The sequence below is a fragment of the Acinonyx jubatus genome, chromosome B2 (genome assembly GCF_027475565.1).
Source record: "Acinonyx jubatus isolate Ajub_Pintada_27869175 chromosome B2, VMU_Ajub_asm_v1.0, whole genome shotgun sequence".
Taxonomy (NCBI): Eukaryota; Metazoa; Chordata; class Mammalia; order Carnivora; family Felidae; genus Acinonyx; species Acinonyx jubatus.
Window position 1 is genome coordinate 102,669,459 of NC_069385.1, and position 19,613 is coordinate 102,689,071.

Here is a 19,613-nt window from a genome sequence, read left to right on the forward strand (position 1 = left end):
TGTTTTAATTCCATTTAGTTAATATACATTGTTATATTACTTTTAGGTATATAGTGGTTCAACAATTCCATACATCACCCAGTGCTCATTACAAGGGCACTCCTTAATCCCCATCACCTATCTTACCCCCCACCCCTGGGTAACCATCAGTTTGCTCTCTGTAGTTAAGAGTTTGTCTCTTCATTTCTTTATCTCTTCTTCCTTTCACTCATTTGTTTGTTTCATAAATTCCACACATGAGTAAAATCATATGGTATTTGCCTTTCTCTGACTGACTTATTTTGCTTAGCATTATAGTCCCTGCATGCCATCCATGTCATTGCCAATGGCAAGATTTCATTCTTTTTTATAGCTGAATAATATTCCATTGCTCTTTATCCATTCTTTATCCATTCATCAATTGATGACATCTGTTCTTCATCCATTCATCAATTGGACACTTGGGCTGCTTCCATATGTTGGCTATTTTTTTTAAATAATGCTACAATAAACAGAGGGGTGCATGTATCTCCTTGAATTAGTATTTTTGTATTCTTTGGGTAAATGTCAAGTAGTACAATTGCTGGATCATAGGATAGTTCTGTTTTTAACTTTTTGAGAAATAAGATTCCCACTCTTTAAAACGTACATAGCAAAAACCATCCTGCAAGGTTGTTATGAGAAACGTACCAAGTGAAAAGTGTCTAGTATAATATTCAGCATAGTGATGCTTGATAAATGCTTGTCCTTTTTATTTTAAGAAGTTTTTGAACATGGAAGAGGCATTAGACTTCTCCCTAGCTAATTCCTCCACTTTCAAGGAGAACATTGAGATGTATAAAGGATTATTACGTATTTTCTTAAACATTTTTGTGTTCTGAGGTTCAGAGCTTTCCAGTAGGATTCTGAACATAAAACTGTGGTGTAACTAAAAGGAAAATAGAATTTTCACTAAGACTTTCATCATCCTCCTGAAAGCAGTCTATTAAGTAAGCAAAGAAGAGGCATTGTTTGATAAACATCTTTCTTACAAGTATGGAGTGGCCACTTCCTAACCTTGAACATAGTTAAGAAAAAGAGAAAAGAAAGTGATCATGCTATGACTTTTTCTACTTCCCCTTGAACATTCTGGGAACTTTACACTGGTGTATAGTGTAAATTAGTGCTTTGCTTTGTGGCCATGAAAGGAGAGGAGTTGCAGCAATGGCTGAAGGAACAGGGGATTCAGATAAACATTAGCTACTTACAAGAAAAATTTTAGCCCTGCTCCATATCTTATTTGCAGCCAAATACTTTTCACTCCTAGCATAAATATAATGGAATCCTTAAGTCAGGAAATGTTTAATGACCAAAAATTTCAGTTCAGTTCTCAAATTTTAGGTTCCTTTTTGCCTTTGTTTCATGATTGCTTTGATTTCTTCACTTTTTTGTCTCACACAATGATAACTTTCATTATTTCTACAATGTGATAAATTCTATCACTAATCTAGTGACTACCACTGCTTAGAATATCACTGGAGCATAGATTTGGATCAAAGCGACAGCAGTTTTAATGGACAATTTACTCAGAAATGGCCATGTGGTTGGTTTGAAATGTTACAGGCTGTTCAGTAAGAACTTTCCATCTTTAATTGATTTTGTTATCTGTACTTGATGTTACAGAGTGTTCTCAGGTCTTTAGTCTTAAAGATTTCACCTTATACTCAGCATGAGCATATTTCCAGTTCAGAGATCACAGGAAAGCATTTTCACTTCCAAGATCACCTAAATTATACCTTGTTCTGCTACATCAATTCTGGGCAATGTTTCCTTCACCTTGAACTTATTTCTCATTTGATTACTTTTCCTGTCACTTACCTCACTGTTGCAAAACTTCCTTTTCTTTTCTTCAAATAATGCAATATCTGTTCTAGCCTTTATCCAAGCAGAGCTCTTTCTGCTCCATGTGCAGATTCTGTAACATTATATAAAAGTCATGACTATCTTCTTATTTGAAATTTTTTTCTTGCAAATGCTTAATATACACGTCATACTCTTTATAATCTTCTTCCTTGAAAACATTCTCATCTGCATGAAAATCTCAGAATCTGGATCATATTTGTTTTTTTCCACTTTTTTCTATCATTGACATAAGAGGCTACCAAAACTTGGCTACCATCTATTCCTTAAGAAGATAATTGAAAAAGACATTCTTGGGTTATAAATCTAAAAACAGACTGGGAGATTATTTACATATCAAAGAAGCAGAGAAAGAATTTCTAATTGCAAATTTTCCAAAGCAAGTGATTTAGGAAAACAGGGGTTAGGAGAAAATGTCAGGAAGAAACCTGTCTAAAATTTAGCCATATTGATCAAGAATCTGTGAAGATGGAATTGGTCTCTCAGTTTGGTAGGCCAAAGGTAAATCTGATATATTCTTTTTTGTCTCTTGGGTAATCTAAATAATGTCCTCAGAGAAGTGTCTGGTGAATTACTGGAATAGAAAGGACGCTTGAAAGATAGTTTCTTCTCAGCAGCCCAGTGATGCTCATTTATGAAATGTTCACTATGAACATTTTGCAATTATGCTAAATTCATAAATTTCTTTGGTAAAAACAGATTTTAAAAAGGAAATAGAGTAGATTTGTGAAAAAGATTTGGATGGGCCTCAAAAGGCCTGTATTCTCAAAGTTTTTGAAATGGGTTTTCTATGGGATCCAAGATTGTTGTAAAATCAAGATCATATACATGATTTCATTTTTAAAAAATCTATAATTTGCAAAGTTTGACAATTGCCCAAAAGTTTCAATTTTGTATCTTACAGATGAGGAAAGAGATGAAAAGAAATAATGATTGACCAAAGTCTGATGGTTATGGTTACATATTTTGGATAAAACATACCAAGGTAAGAATTCTAGATCTTTGGCTTACTATTTGATTTTGGGCAAGTGATTTACCTTCTCTTAATCTGTAAAATGTAGAAAATAGTATCTATCTTATAAGGTTTTTGTGTATACTGGAGGAGATAACATCTCTAAAGCACAACTCTGACTCATAAACTTTCAAGAAATGGTAATGATTATGAAGGTTTTGGCAATAATCACCATTTATGTGACACAACCTAAATTAGAGATTATGCTTGCCATCTTGATGGACACAAAGTCTAAGTATTGCAGAGTTAAAAATCATAAGCTCAAATATATTTCCAGGGCTAGGCTCATAAGCACAATAAGATTACAAAACAATTTCCATGTTTTTCATGGATTTAAGAGTAGTTTATAAAACCTAGTGAATCAGCATTAACATTTTTTTTGCCATTTTTCCCCTTTCCAACTTGGTAAACGTAGGTTCAAAAACAGATATTCTAATTGGCTGCAGTCTTTGAGTAAAGGAATAATCATATTTGATATCTCTTTGGAAAGGAATAGGAGAAAAAAAAATTAATGAAATGATCTTCTCTATTCATCTTATTCATAGTTTAGGAGTTCTGATACCAAAAGGATGTTGTCATTGATTTGCTCATGGGTTTGGTGACTCACATTAACAATAATTCTTATTCATAACAAAATTAAATTCTCTATGTTGTTTACTGTAGGCTTTAAGCAGACCCAGATACACAAATTTTACTTAGAAACAGGCTGAAATGTCATCTTCATGGGAATTGATGTGAACATTCTACATCGTTTATTTCTCAGCAAGAAAATGTGTCATGATCAAATTTCAAGTACTAAATTTAAGTTCTTGAAGTGTTTATTCCTATATTATATGGGAAAAAATTGATTGAAGAGGGAATCAATCCTTGAGTAAACATCTTCACCTCAGTGGTTATCAGTGAATCTGTCTAGAATATTTAGACATCCTGAAGTTATTTACTGAATTATCCTGTATTACAGTTCTAAGACACTGTGATTAATAATTGTGTTGCTTCTGGAAGGTAGCTTATGCTCACCACTATGCCACCAGTGTAATAATTGTCTTGCTTCTGAATAGCAAACATGAGTAAAGATTATTGAGACACTTATGGCTGATTCCCACATTCCAGGCACTCTTGAAGTGTTGTGAAAGAAGTAATTGATCTCTGCTTTCAGTACCAGTATCTGAGGACTGGAGATAAATCTTTATATAATAGCCTGTAGAAATTTTACAGAGTAGATTAGAAGTTATTTTGATTATAAAAAGTTACAGTCATAGAATTTGGTTTAAAAAATGAAATGCCTTTTATTTGTCATAAGATCTATTTTAGGAATGGTTATAAAAATAATCCAAAGTTGGCTAGATAGACTTACAAAATCATTGGTGAGTCTCTACTTTTAATAAGTTATAAAGAATATATGTTACAATACATCACCTAACCTCTTTGGTTTTTAGAGTCTTCATCTATAATATTAAGTGTTTTTTTTTACAATGCTTCAAACTCTAAATTATGATTCGGATGTCTCTGAACATTAAGATTCAACATTCTGATATTAAGATTATAAAGTACATATTCAAGGACCAATTAAATTGTTGTAGTATAATTTTAAAATTTGAGGTCTTAAGAATTTAAATGTACATCCTTTGTAACTGTAAAATTTGTAAAACTCCCTTTTTTCTTTATTTCTCAATAATTACACCAGGCAGTATAGAATTTTTTAGTGGACTCATTTACAATACTGAAATGGAGTAGGGATCATGAATTTTATATATAAAATGTAATATAAACACTAATATTATAGGATTCGTTTGTTAGTATAATCATTATCATCAGGCAACATTTATTCAGAATTCACTAATGAAGATCTCTATACCTTGACTGAGAAAACATTTGGTTATATTCTTTAACATTCTGCATTAACCATATTTTTGACTTAGTATTAATCTCCTTCTTCTCCTTCACATTATTGCCAATAAACTATTTCAGATTTGTAGGATACTTGAGCCAACTCTACTATTTGGGAATTGGAGACAGAGCATTTCTACTAAGAGTCTGTAAATTTTACTTGTCATTACTGTTTTCAAAACATGAGATTGTTTTTGAATGCAAATATATTATCCCAAAGTATATTTTTAGTTTGAGTTTTCTTTCCTAAGGAAATATCAAATCCTATGTCTCAAATGTGCTAAAATTAGATATGTTATTCCTTAAGGACAGTATTTTTAAGTAAATGTCTTTGCAATGACAAGGGCTACATAAATTCATTACTAAAATATCAAATTAGAAAATGGGGTGACACAGTTCCAGTAACTCAATGATATATGAGTCTACATACAATCAATTTATATACAATCTGTATTTAAGAATTAATGATCTGGATATAAAAAATGTATTTAATATGTAGGTAAGGATTAATATTCTGAATATAGCAAAATATATTTCATATGTAGATTAAGATTAATAGTCTGAATATAGAAAGAAGTGTATTTAATATGTAGGCAAGAATTAATAGTGTGTAGGTAGAAAAACATGTTTGAGGCTGGATAGAATCTTATAAATCTTCTATGTCAGGCTCTTCATCTTGTACATGAAATACAAAACACAAGTTAAGTAAAGTGATGTCCTTAAAACCACATAATTTACTATGTTTGAACTGAAACTAGATCCTCATCTGACCTTTACTGCTTTGTCTGGGACAAATACACATACACACACATACACAAAAGCCTATTGAAATCGTAAAACTTCAGAATAAAGTAAATCAAAAGTTAACTATTCCTACTTTGACTGGTAGGTGAATTATATATCCTGCATTCTATTCAAACACCATATGATTTTCGCTGATAATTTATTACTAACTTACTTCTGACTGTGTAACAGGAGAATAATTTTCTCTTTATTTTTTTTTAGAAATCTCAGTACTCAATGTTTAGTCATTAAATTTCTTTCTAGCTATAAAAATATCCAAAAAAGATATTATTGACCATCGTATCTATAATAATGATAAATTAACTAACATGTATTAAATACTCTTTTAAACATTTTCTGTATATTAGCTCACTATTTCTTCACTAGACATTTGTCTATTTGTAAACAAATCATTCATGCATTTATTTATTCATTCAACATACTCTCAAAGAAATGGGTACTGTAGGCTATTTATTTATTTATTATTTTTTACATTTATTTGTTTTGAGAGACAAGAGAGTGTGAGTGAGTGAGGGGCAGAGAGAGAGAGAGACAAACAGAATTCAAAGGAGGTTCCAGGCTCCAAGCACAGAGCTTGACACAGGGCTCAAACCCACGAACCAGGAGATCATGACCTCATCTGACTGAAGTCAGACCTTAACTGACTGAGCCACCCAGGAGCCCCTAGACTTTTTATTTTTAAGCGAAGGACAAAGAGATATTAATGAAAGATGAAGACAAAGTGTTATTATTTTTACAAGCACCTTTTCCTATACTTTCAAATAAAAGAATTTCCTTCACAGTGGACTCACACTAAACTTTTAGAAAACTGTTGCCATTCTGTTGAGAAGAAAATTCTTGACCACAAAATATAGATTGAAGTATAAAAAGTAAAATTAAGAGATATATATTTCTTCTAAAATGTTTCCTCATGTGTAATATAGCAAAAATACACAAAGACTGAAATTATTAAGATGTCTCGTGCGTTGTAATATATTAGTAGTTCATTTTTGTTCAGTTGGATCAAAGGTAAATATATTAAGCATGTATTTTATTTTATTTTTTTTTAATATATGAAATTTATTGTCAAATTGGTTTCCATACAACACCCAGTGCTCATCCCAAAAGATGCCCTCTTCAATACCCATCATCCACCCTCTCCTCCCTCCCACCCCCCATCAACCCTCAGTTTGTTCTCAGTTTTTAAGAGTCTTATGCTTTGGCTGTCTCCCACTCTAACCTCTTTTTTTTTTCCTTCCCCTCCCCCATGGGTTTCTGTTAAGTTTCTCAGGATCCACATAAGAGTGAAAACATATGGTATCTGTTTTTCTCTGTATGGCTTATTTCACGTAGCAGCACACTCTCCAGTTCCATCCACGTTGCTACAAAGGGCCATATTTCATTCTTTCTCATTGCCACGTAGTACTCCATTGTGTATATAAACCACAATTTCTTTTTTTTCAATATATGAAGTTTATTGTCAAATTGGTTTCCATACAACACCCAGTGCTCATCCCAAAAGGTGCCCTCCTCAATATCCATCACCCACCTTCCCCTCCCTCGCACTGCCCATCACAATTTCTTTATCCATTCATCAGTTGATGAACATTTCGGCTCTTTCCATAATTTGGCTATTGTTGAGAGTACTGCTATAAACATTGGGGTACAAGTGCCCCTATGCATCAGTACTCCTGTATTAAGCACGTATTTTATGCTTACCTTTCTGTCTCCTCACTTCTCTGGTTATATAGTAAGGAATGTCCTGTGCAATGTGTAATTTTGAATCTCTTTCCTAAGTCAAATATCAGTTTATGATGAAGTCATGTTTTGTTTTCTAACCATAATATTTTTTCTAGAAGAACAATTTCTTGGTTATTATTTTTATGGTTGTTTATCTCAGTACATTCAGTGCTAATATGACTAGGAATGAAGTACTGGTTTACTCCTACCCCTTCACATTTTGGATGGCAAGATACCTTGCTACCAGTCAACATTTTTATGGCCCTGATATATCTCTTGGGTAGTCTAAGAATACACATGTATTGAAAGCATTGTCAGGATATTTTTGCTAACTCTGAGGATGGGGTAAAGATGATAGCTTGAAAGAATAAAATAAAAGGGAGTGAGAAAAACCTAAATTTCTGGAAGACTTAGTTTGTGAAGAATTTTTCCGTGTTCTGGCCCCCTTATCTGAATTAAGGTTAGGATATCATTTAGAGGAATTCTCTCTCAGACTGCATTGCTGTAAATTACATATGAATTGTTCAGAGTAAATAACATGGGAGAACAAAGGAGGTGACAATAATTTTCATGACAGCTCTCAAACAAGGTTGTCAAAGGATTTGATTGAGCAAGTTCCATAATGGCAGGACCTAGATTCTGGCCACTATAGTTTCACAAAGCCTGATCAGTGTTTGGCATATAGTAGAATACATACAGCAAGAAATAAAAATTTCCAAGATGGTAGTATAGTGTTTTTTTCCATTGACATGTTGCTTTCTGGTGGTTCTTGGCCTATTTTATTTTGGAAGTGTGCTTGCCATAGCTGGATTTTTTTAAGTTTATTTATTTATTTTGAGAGAGAGATAAAATGTGTGTGCTAGTGGGGGAGGGGCAGAGAGAGAGAATCCCAAGAAGACTCCATGCTCTCAGTGTGGAGCCCCACAATGTGGGGCTCAATCTCAGCAACCGTGAGATCATGACCTGAGCCAATATCAAGAGTTGGGGGCTTAACCTACTGAGCCACCCAGGTGCTCCAGTCATAGCTGGATTCTAATCCCAGCCTTTCTTTTCTTATTTTAGCCAAAAGCAAAGAGTACCATTATTGTGAATTGGACTTGTGGAAGGTATGCAAGAGAAAACTATGGACAATTTAATAATCACTGGGGCAAAGAATAAATTAGAATTGTTTACTGTAAAACCAAAACTCAGGCTGTATATTAGCTGAGGTGAATTTAAGAAATTAAGATGATGCAGAGCAATGAGTGATTAGATAGATAGATAGATATAGATATAGATATATAGACAGACTTATGCACCCAGAATTCAGTATCTTTCTTAAAGCTTTCTTAAAACTTCCACTAAAGACTACTACTCTGTTCATGAATTTCTATAATTAACAAAGGAAAACAAAATGGAATATACATGCTTGAGCCATTCAGGAATAGCAGTCATTCATACATAAACATCAAATGTCTGCAGTTTAGTTCTCCTTTCAAGACATAATACAGAAGACAGGCAGAATTAATTACATGGAAGGTATTGCAGAAAAAATTTTCTATTTGATATGGAATCAGCTATAGGAAGTCGTATTGCCCATAGGTGAATCAAAATATGGAAAAAAGTCTAATTCTGAAAGGCAAGTCTCACTAGAATCTCTCTGCTAAATTAATTCATAAAACAGTTTAGATCTACTTGACCTGGGTCTCTAGACAGAGATGTTCACATATTCTTATGACTGGGACAGTGCTGAAGTAGGAGAATTGACTAGTATATGGAGATTGAATAGAAAAGAAAAACCACTACCTGTTTGGAGTTTTATTTTATTTATAATTTGTTAAACCCAAATGTGAGACAGGGAGCATAAAATGGGAGTAAGAAGTGAAACAAAGTGGGAAAGAAGGACACTTGATATAATTAGTTTTTCCCTAAGAGTCAGGAACTTTGAGCAACTTCTTCACAGTACTTTAATTCTTAGGATATTTCTATTTGAGGAGATGAGTTAAAAGAGGGAGGAATGACCTTTGCCCTGTAGCTCATGCTTCCCCAGTCTGTCCTCACCACCACTCTGAGCATCCGTAGTATTCTTCCCCAAACTCTCTTACCGAAGTATCGGTTCCTTAGAGTTCCCAACCAAAAATTCCAGTTTGATAATGTTTAGAAGTTAATTTGAAACATGTTTTATTCAAAATGCTTAGAAATAGCGGTAAAATAATACAATTAAGGCAAAGCATGTGAATTCCCCAGTATTCTTGAGTAAGGGATGAGGGGGTTGAAGAATGTACATATTAGTTAACCACCGAAAGAGAGTTGAAATATTCTCTGATTTGCCATATTAACAGAATACATGATTCCCACAGGAAAGTTCGTCATCAGAAGCTCCTAGCTATTTTTTCAAATGACACTTAGAAACATTTATGTGGTAGACAATGCTGAGCAATTGAACAGTAGACAACTTATAATGTATTTTTTCAAAATTCAAGTCTTGCAAATAAAAAGCAAAAGTGGAACTCTCATTTTATTGTTATTGTTTTCATTTTAAATTTTTTTAGAGTTTATTTTAAAGTAATCTCTACATCCACAATGGAGCTTGAACCTACAACCCAATGTTCCAGAGTCTCATGTTGTACTGACTGAGCCATCCAGGAGTCCCAAAAGTGCAACTCTTAGAAGTCAATTAGAATACGTTGGCTGAACATCTATGAAATAGTAGGATTAAACTAGTCCCACCTAGATAAGAAGATGAATGTAATTTCTAGAAGAAATGGTGATCACTGATAAAAAAAACATGATACCTGTGCTGTGAAGAAGGAAATAATTGAAATTAGCCAATGGAATAAGGGTTGGAAGGGCATTCATGCTGAAGAAACTATATGGAAAAACTTAAATAACCCATGAATAGACATCTGAAACAGAAGTAAACCTTCAGATGAGATATTTTAACTGTAATGACCATTTTTTGGTGAGCTCCCCAATAGGACATTTACACTTAGATTAATAGAGATGGGAGAATAATCCACTTGCAGCTGACTGGCTAATTAAGCACTTTATGGATTCAAGTAACTATTAAGCTTAAGGGGTTACCTTGTCAAGGCTAAGAACTAGAAAAAGAGATCTCAGAAGGAAGGAATCAGAAGAAAGGGAGTGGATCTGAAATCAAACAGAGAAGCAGAGAAGAAAAGATTTGCTGATTCCCATTTTAGAGAGAATTGAGAGAAAATAGTAGTGTTGGCCTGGCAAATAGATTGCATATACAGTATATATCTCAGTTTGTATATGCCTACATGAGAAAAATATATTTCAATTTTAAGAGATATCCAATGAGAGTGTAGCAAAATTTTTGGTATGGGACAAAGAGTACATTTCTAACAATCTATTAAAGTAATTAAATGTTTGGGATTGTTAGGATTTTTTAATAAACTAAGTTATAAGGTCACTTCTTCTGTATAGGTAAGCTTTCCATTCTTTCTTTTCTTTCCTTCTAATCTACTCATTTTCTCCAAAAAGGAGTCTCTCACTACTTACCCCTTAGGATTAGCCTCCTTAAAATACTGGTAAAGCAGCTTGCTTTAAATACTAGAACTTACATTGCTTTCCTTTTAGAAGTTTTACCAATTATCACAGTAGATAATCAGAGAAAATAATAACATATGTGAAAGTTACCAATATTTTACAATACTGTGCATTTCACATCATTTGTTTAGAGACAGTAAATATCTGATATTTCCTTAGCAACTCTCTTTGCCTGGAATGTTTGATATACCTCACCATTCAGTTATAACACTCTTTTCCCACTGAACATAGAATTGGCCTTGGAAATCTTTTTAGCTCAGCAGTGTAGATGACCCCTGCCAATTGAATTGACAAAATATACACCTTTTGTACACTTTTACTATCCAAGATGGTGGGTTTCTTTTTTAAGTTTATTTATTTATTTTAAGAAAGAGTGAGCGAGAGAGAGAGAGAGAGAGAGAGAGGGAGAGAGAGGGGCAAGGGATGAGAGAGTGATAGAGGCAGAATCCTAAGCAGGCTATGCAATGTCAGCTCAGAGCCTGAGGCAGGACTTGAACTCATGAATTGTGATATCATAACCTGAGCTGAAGTCGAGAGTTGGACACTTAACAGACGGAGCCACCCAGGTGCCCCAGTGTGGTTTTTGATAAACATACATGTTGTAGAGTAGCAATAATAATTTGCTTCTCCAAAATTTAAAGAGTGAAATTAGGAAATGAAGAGAAATTGAAACAAGGTAAAATACTTTCTTCAGGTGACTCACACACGACTTAGGTTTCCTTATTAGATCCACAAAACCCCTAATCCAGAAACATTATATGTGATCTTCTATGTTGAACTTTGTGGTATTGGAAGGAAAAACTACACTTAGAACATACATAAAAATTGTTTTCATACAACTTTTATGACATTTTCCTTATTGATTTGTCATATATTTCTGTGAATGTCTTTTAAAAAATAATTTGAGTTTCTCAAGACAGTGACCAGGTCTTATTATCTGTTTCCTAAATATCCGGAATGACGACAAGGTGATCACAGAAGGGTGATCAATGAATCCAAGCATTCCTAAGCTATCCAGTTGTCTATGATTTAAAATTCTTTATATCTGTAAAACAAAAACAATTTAAATGATATGTACTCTCATTTTCAGATAATAAGTGTTGAAAAGAATAGTTTAGTTCTACTTCATGAGGTAGATTATGTAGAATGTGTTTAACGTGTTGGGCATCCAGAGTGAAAGACTGAGACAGTGCTCAAAAAAGGGAGTGGTTTCCATATTCTCCATGAGATTAGAAGTGAGTCAAAAATTATCCTGAGTGAGTCAGCAATAATATTTTCATTTTTCTGTTTTTTTCTTCATATTTAACAAATGAGATATCCAAAATAAATTTCTAATTGGCTTCAGTCTTTGGAGGTAACAATATTGCACTTTTGTCCTAACTTTGGAAAGGAATAGAATAGAGAAAATCAATGAGAGACCTTTCTTCTCTGCTCTTTTTCTAGGGTTTATTCATAGGTATTTTGATAACAGAGAAGGTACCCAATAATTTATTTTTAATAAAACTTGAAATTTAGTTGTAGTATCTCAACTAATTCTAATTCTCATCCACAATAATCAAATCTATCTTTTTCACAGTTATATTACAGTAACTAGAGCATTAATAGACACATTGATAAGTATTTGATTAATTTCTGTTGAATTCATCTTATGTTGAGACAGTTATAAATGGTCTTCCTCTATGTCAGATGATGGCAAAATTCTCAATTATGTGCTTACCAGCAAGTAATTAACTTTCTAAGTCCTTAATTTTAAATTCATATTTTGAGAGTGAAGAAATTGGGTATGGAAGGAAACACTTCTTGAATAATGTCTATTACTTTGTTCAGGAAGCTTTGCTAAGATTCTAAATATCTATGCATGTTTTGATAGTAAACACCTTTACCGCTATAGAATAAGTATGGCTAATGTTCACTGGGACTCTTTTATACCCATATTCTGAGTGCCTTATTTGGGTGTAATAAGAGAGAATCAATGGACTGTTGCTCCTAATGTTTGCTTATGGGATCTGAGAAAAACTTTCAGCTGCTCTTCTCCAATATCTGCTGTAATAAACTATGGAAAACATGGATGACCTCAGAAATAACTCCAAGCTACACAGAAAAAAATAGAAATTCACTTTGACTTTTTAACATAGGATATGCATTTTTTTATTTGAAACTTACTTGAGGGTACACACCTTTCTTAAAGGTACAACTAAGCTAGATAAGGTAATTTTCAAACAAGTCAGTTAATTGTCATTATTTACGTTAAAATTTATTTTAAATAAAAATGTTATGGATTATGAAATCACCTGACAACTCTGGATCTCAGTACTTTTATGTATAGAATTAAATATCCTCAATGGTAATATCAGTCCAAAATTCTGTTTTTGGACCTTTCTTTGCACTGAGATTCTTGTATTGGGAACACTAAAATGATAAATGTGGTTATATGAAACACGTATTCTTGCAATATCTCATGAATAACAGAAGGTTATTTTCAAACTTGGCCACTTAGCAACTTATACCCATAATCTAGAAACTGTTAAAGTTTCTTAGAGACACTGGCCTCAGGAGAAATCAGTAGATAGCATTTTGTGTGTGTGTGGTAATGCACCAGCTTTTTCTATCCACTATCCCTTTGAACATTCAACCAAGCACAGAAATGTTCTTATTCTTAATAAGCCTCAGTAATCAAGACTGTGCAGAAGGATTCTTTGTTCCTTATTTCAGCAACACCTGAGTTAAGACAGAAGATCTGTGAACTGTGTTCTCCTAAGAAATCATTTACAATGGAGATCCTTTTTTCTTTCTCTATTTTGTCCTTTGGTATCTTCAGTATACCAGGTAACATAAATGTTATTGCCACAGGGGTCGGCACTAAGTGGAGTGGGGGGTTGGTGTCAGGATTTTTTAAGTAAATATCATTAACATTATATAATAATTATATTAATACTATCAGCAAAATCATATTATATTTATTTACAGCCCCAGATGGAGAAAATATTTGAATAATTTTTCAAAAACAATTGCCTAGTAAAGGTTATGATTCACTCTGATTACATGAAATTATATATATATTACATACATTATGTATATTTATACATATATGTACTATATATCATATATATATATGTCTATATAAGCCATTGGAAAAAAATAGCACTACCATGATTTAATCAGTCCTCAAAATGTGTTGTTTTTTAATATTCAAATTCTACTAAGTTTAATATACGAGTAGATTTGAAAAAATTTGAGAATAGAATGAATGTATGGTTGGAAATTATTCATTTCACATTGATAGTATTGATAGCAGAAGGTAAGTGAGGTTACATCGCTTGCTGAAAGTCCAAAGACTAGCTGTGCATCTGCCCTCTTCCATTTAAATTCTTCTTTATTTTTGCTAATTTCCTGGGTCACCAAGATATCTGTCATTATTGAGGTAAGTGGAGATCACCATAAAGTAAACCTGTAGTATTCCCTTCTCTTACTGCTACTCTGCTCTGACACTCAAACAGAAATAATTTTTTAACTGACAATTTCTCACCAAAAGAGAGCTAAACTTCAATTGATAGCGTAACTCAAGGAATTGGAGTTAATTTAAATAAGAATAATTTTTTCCTTCATCATCTTTGTAAAAATTTATTAGAACATGGTCATTAAAATTCTCTCTATTCCTAGAAATTTTCTGAGATATTCTTTAGAATTACATCAATTTAAATTTGCACTGATGCTTTTTCCTTAATAGTAATGATTTTAATAGCTAGCATCTGTTCTGCCTTTTGCACTTATTAATTTATTGCTCCTTGCAATAATCATGTGAGATAATGATTAAGTCATTCATTGACTTATTCAATCAAATTTTAAAGAAGTATATTCTACAAGCTTATCATCTTTAAAAACCTCTTATAGTATGCAGAACCATGAAATAAAGAGAAATACATTATTGTTCTTATTTTGGAGAATACTCTTTTTGTATGCTTTTAAAGTATTTTTTTTCTTTTGCAGTGGGCTGTGACCAACCTGTTACCCCTTCTATGCCATTATCGATGATCGTATGTACTAAAAGGTTTGAAAAACTATACTCAGAGATACATAATTCTTCCACAATATCTGAAAAGGCAGAATACAGTACAAAGGAAAACAAAGCAGGTAAAATAAAACAAGTAGAGTTATAACTTGCACAATTTAATCACTATCTATCAAAAGAAATGGAGGAAATATCCTAAGTATGTTCTCTGTCCTACTCCCCATTTTCCTAGCTCTTCTTGTCTTTAAACTTCTAGTTTTATGAAAGTTGAATTTTATGGTCAGAATGTGAAAGAAGTCTCATTTTAAAGTCACAGGGTCTTATTTTTTATGAAACTGTATCTAGACAGATGTTCTTATATTTCCAAGAGGAAACATTCTCCAATCATTGCTTCCAGCATCCGAAATATTTTAAAACATGTTGTCGATGCCACTATGCTTGAGTCAGATTGTTGTCTTAATTTCCCTCTATGTGGCAAAATTTCTTTTTATCAGTCACCACTGTTCATTGCCCATAAGCCTGGAATCTTTGGATACACAAAATATATTGTTAGATAGAAAGAGTAATTAAGATATTCTTATTAATTTCAAGGATGGTGTAATTAAGATAACTTGAAAAGGCAATTGAACATGAAAAGTCCAGACTAAGTGTTAGGGATTTATTTAAAAAAGGAATTCTTCTCTATTTTAGTCTTTATCTCAATTATGATTTAGAATATCACTTGGCAAAGTGTCTTCTCAAGTTAGAATGTTATAAACATTGTAGAATGTTGTAGAATGTTTTCACACCATGAGAGTTATACAAATAAATTTCTATGGGAAGGCAAAGAAAGAGAGTTATCTTTGTAATGGTGTTCAGACAAAGACCTAATGATGAAGTCATTGGTCAAATTATTTTATACATGGGCCACGTGTTTTACCTTCTTGTTATGTTTCATTTTGTTTTTGGACACTATGTCATTGCTGAAGCCTGTCACGGTAGGCCTATACCACATACATGTATACATATATATTTGGAGTAGGTGCTCAGTTAACATTTATTTAATTAATAAATGGATAGAGGGAGAGAAGAAAATCAAGAAATATTTAGAGAGCAGAAAGAGAAAAAAGGAAGACAAGGATATTTGGAAAACAAGCAAAAAGGACAGAAGTATGTAAGAAATTGCTGATTTGCCTGACCAAATTTGAGGATTATTCTCTGAAGATGAGGTGACATTAGCTAAGTCAGACTGTACTCAGATTTGTGATATAATATTTAAACTGTATAGAAAAATAACTTGTTCTTCTGTTATTCTATTTGTTGTTACATTTGGTTGTATCCCACTTCACTTCGATTATCGTATAAAGAAAGTAGATGTATCCTTCATTGCAGTTATGTGTATTCAGTAACAGCTGCTGTTTTGAGACACTAAAAAAATAAATAAATGGCACGCCTTTGGCTATCAGATATTGTTAACAATGTGTATAAGGGGAAAAGTCTACATTTGTTTAAATGTAAAACAATAAAAAAAATCACACTTATTCACTATGACTGGACATGCATAGGTTTAAATTTTCCCTTGGTTTATAATCTGCAGTTCTGGAGTGCTTACTCCTCAAAGCCAAAATTACCTTGGTTGTCATATAAATTGATTTACCTACACATCTCTATCTCTAAGTGTCTATTTTTACTTCTCTATATATCTATCAATATTTCTCTACCTATACCTGCATTTATATGAACTTAGACAATTACATTATTTTTTAACATGAAAATAATTTAATTTAGCTTCATTACAGAGTTACACTAATATACAGAGATAATGTACATTATCTCTGATCATCTTCATCTCAAACTTAGACTTTAAGACTCACAACCTTCTAAGGTTCTTCTCTCTTAGCTGTAGCACCACTTGATTAACACCTCATGTAAAAAGTTCCCTCAGTTCTTATATATATCAGCTGGGCCAAGCCATAGAATGGAATATTAAAATTACAACATTTAAAACTGGCAAAGTGCTTGTATCTGAAATTTATAAAGAATTCTGATAAATCAAAGAAAAAGAAAATTCAGTAGAAATATGGGAAAAAAGACTTAGGTAATTTGTAAAAGTGGATATACAAACCTACTTAAAGTGCTTATTATCCTCATTAGCAATCAGGAAAATGCAAATTTAAACCATGATATTACACCACCACACATTCAAATAATGTTTAAAATTTTTATAGTTAGATAATGCAAAGTATGGTAATGCAAATGGAACAGCAAGAATTTTCATACACTACTGAGCAGAGTGAAACTGATAGGACCCTTTTGGAAAATGATTTTTAATAAGCTATTATAGATGAAGACATGTGTATTCTATGATCTAGGATTTCCATTGTGAATATATCTACCCAAGAGAAGACTGTTGCGTGTGCTCCAAGAAAGAATACAGGAATATTAATAGCAAATAATTGATAACTATTGGCAAATAACCTATATGGTCATCAAAATTATAATAGATGAATAAAGAGAATACCATATGGGTAGTATTTCTACTTTATTTAAAATATACATAATATATAAAACCCCTATAAAATATTTTACTGGAAAAAAATGGATGAGGATTTGCTTAATTTTATAATTAAAAGGTCTCTGGGATGAAAGCATGTCTATAAACATCAGTGACAATGACTCACCGATTCTGGCTGATCTTCTAAAATATGTCCAGTAAGGCCTAATTATATTTATCCAGGATGATAGATATGTATTTCTTTGGTAAGGTATTTCATGATCACTATGAAAGCTTTAAATGTCAAGAAGGAATTTATTATAATGAGCTAAAACCTGATTCCTTGTTAATCTACACCATTTACTTATAGTTTTGTTTTGGGAGATACAGGGAATAAATGTAAACCTTCACCTGCATGCCAGAACTTCTATAAGTAACAGAGATATTAGATCCTTATCTCATTCCTCATGATTTTTGAAGTTACAAAATCAAAGCAAATACAGTACAAAGTGAAAGAGTGAAAAATTTTAAACTTTCTATAGCTTCAGAAACTATAGTAGGGGAGAAAATGAAAAGTAGTACTGAAAAGTTAAGAGACTTGCTGAAATCTTAACTATGTTCATCTCTTTTGTTTATTTATTTTCTGTTCATTACGTTCATCTTCCAAATTGTCTGTTTTTAGGTGAACATCTCCTGGGAGTGAAGGTGGGGTGTAGATCAAAGAATAGTTGGGATATTTAATAAAATTAAAAAAAAACAGTATATTTTAGTACTTTAGAACCATTGAAGTCAAGTTTCAATGAACAATGAAGTCTTGAGGAGGAAAATTCACAGAACAGAATTAAACATGAATAATTAATGAGACAGAAGATGGAGATTGGCCCACTCATATTCAGTGAGGATAAGCAAGAGAGATAGAAGGTATTAATACATTTCAGGCTCTCCAGATGTCCCCTATTGAGTCACTACTTGATCAATTGAAATGTGTAGGGGTGGGACATCTAGTTTAGGAATTGGACACTGGCTAATGTCCTTGGTTTTCTCTGTTATATATAGGGACAGAAAGATTTCAATGAAAAAACAGGTGAATCCCTCTCCTTTTTCTTCCCTCTGTGGTCAGTGCTTCTTTGTGTATCTTCTTTTAAATGTTGACATTTCTTACGTTAATTTTTAACTCCATCCATTTTTGCCTTCTTTCAGCTAGAATTAAAGAGCACTATGATGTTTTTGATCCATGGAAAGCCTGTATAAAGCTTAATGGTCAATGTAAAAATCAATGTGGTGAAAATGAATTTAAGATGTCGTACTGTGCAAGACCTGAAACTCTTTGCTGCTTGAAAGAATGCGACCCTGTCGAGTAATTGAAGAGACTCATTCACAAAAAACACCAACAAAGGGCGCCTGGGTGGCTCAGTCATTGAGTATCCGACTTCAGCTCAGGTCATGATTTCACAGTTGGTTTGTGGGTTCAAGCCCCTCATTGGGCTCTGTGCTGACAGCTCAGCACACTCTTCCCCCACTCACACCCTGTCTCCCTCTGTCTCTCAAAAAATGAATAAAACATTTTTAAAAAAGGCCAACACTAACTAAATCTTCTTATTACTTCATTATCTCTATTACTTCATTCACGGCCTAGTATTTCTGTCCATACATGTCTATAATGAATAAAAAACTAAATAAAATATATTTCAGTCTGGATCATTTATGAACCTTGTGTCTGCTTGGAAAAAAGAGAATACAGAGTGGGACTTTTAATTCAGGAATAGAAATAGTAGAGAAGAAAAGTCCATGGTGGGACTACAGTGTTAAATGAGATTTCGGGGGGCAATTCTATATTGAGTGTGGCAAGCATGTTGTAAATGATTGGTGATGTATATAAAGCATTCTTTGAGGAGAGTCAAGAGTGGGGAAAGAGTTGAAAAGATGGAAGGTATGTGTTATCCCTGAATTAGTGAAAATGGTTGTAAGGGATTTGAGTTATTATGGAGTCCTTGTAACTTCTTATATTAATTGTACTTTTCTGTTTATTGACAGATTTCTTATAATAAAAATACCTCAAGTGCTTAACCAGTCCTTTGAGAAGAATACCCCAAAGGGTAGGATAGAGGGGAATGACTTTAAGGAGAAAGTGTAAGATAAGTCCTTGTACCCTGCAGCAGTAATAATCATAAACATAATCATAATCATAGCTATAGTTACTATGTTGTAGTGTTATGGTTACCATTAACTTCTATTTGTTTTGTCTTGTGTTTTTAATATATTCTTTATATCATCAGATG

The 19,613-nt window shown here is 32.8% G+C and overlaps 1 protein-coding gene across 1 annotated transcript; it reads left to right on the plus strand.

The window, feature by feature from the left end:
• The first annotated feature begins 1,644 nt into the window (after positions 1-1,644).
• Positions 1,645-19,401, plus strand: LOC106981619 (beta-defensin 112). The gene is given in 4 exon segments (XM_015079757.3): positions 1,645-2,863; positions 14,840-14,983; positions 18,535-18,731; positions 19,369-19,401. Coding segments are annotated over 3 exon segments (345 nt in total). The 5' UTR covers positions 1,645-2,863; positions 14,840-14,868.
• The last annotated feature ends 212 nt before the right edge of the window (positions 19,402-19,613 follow it).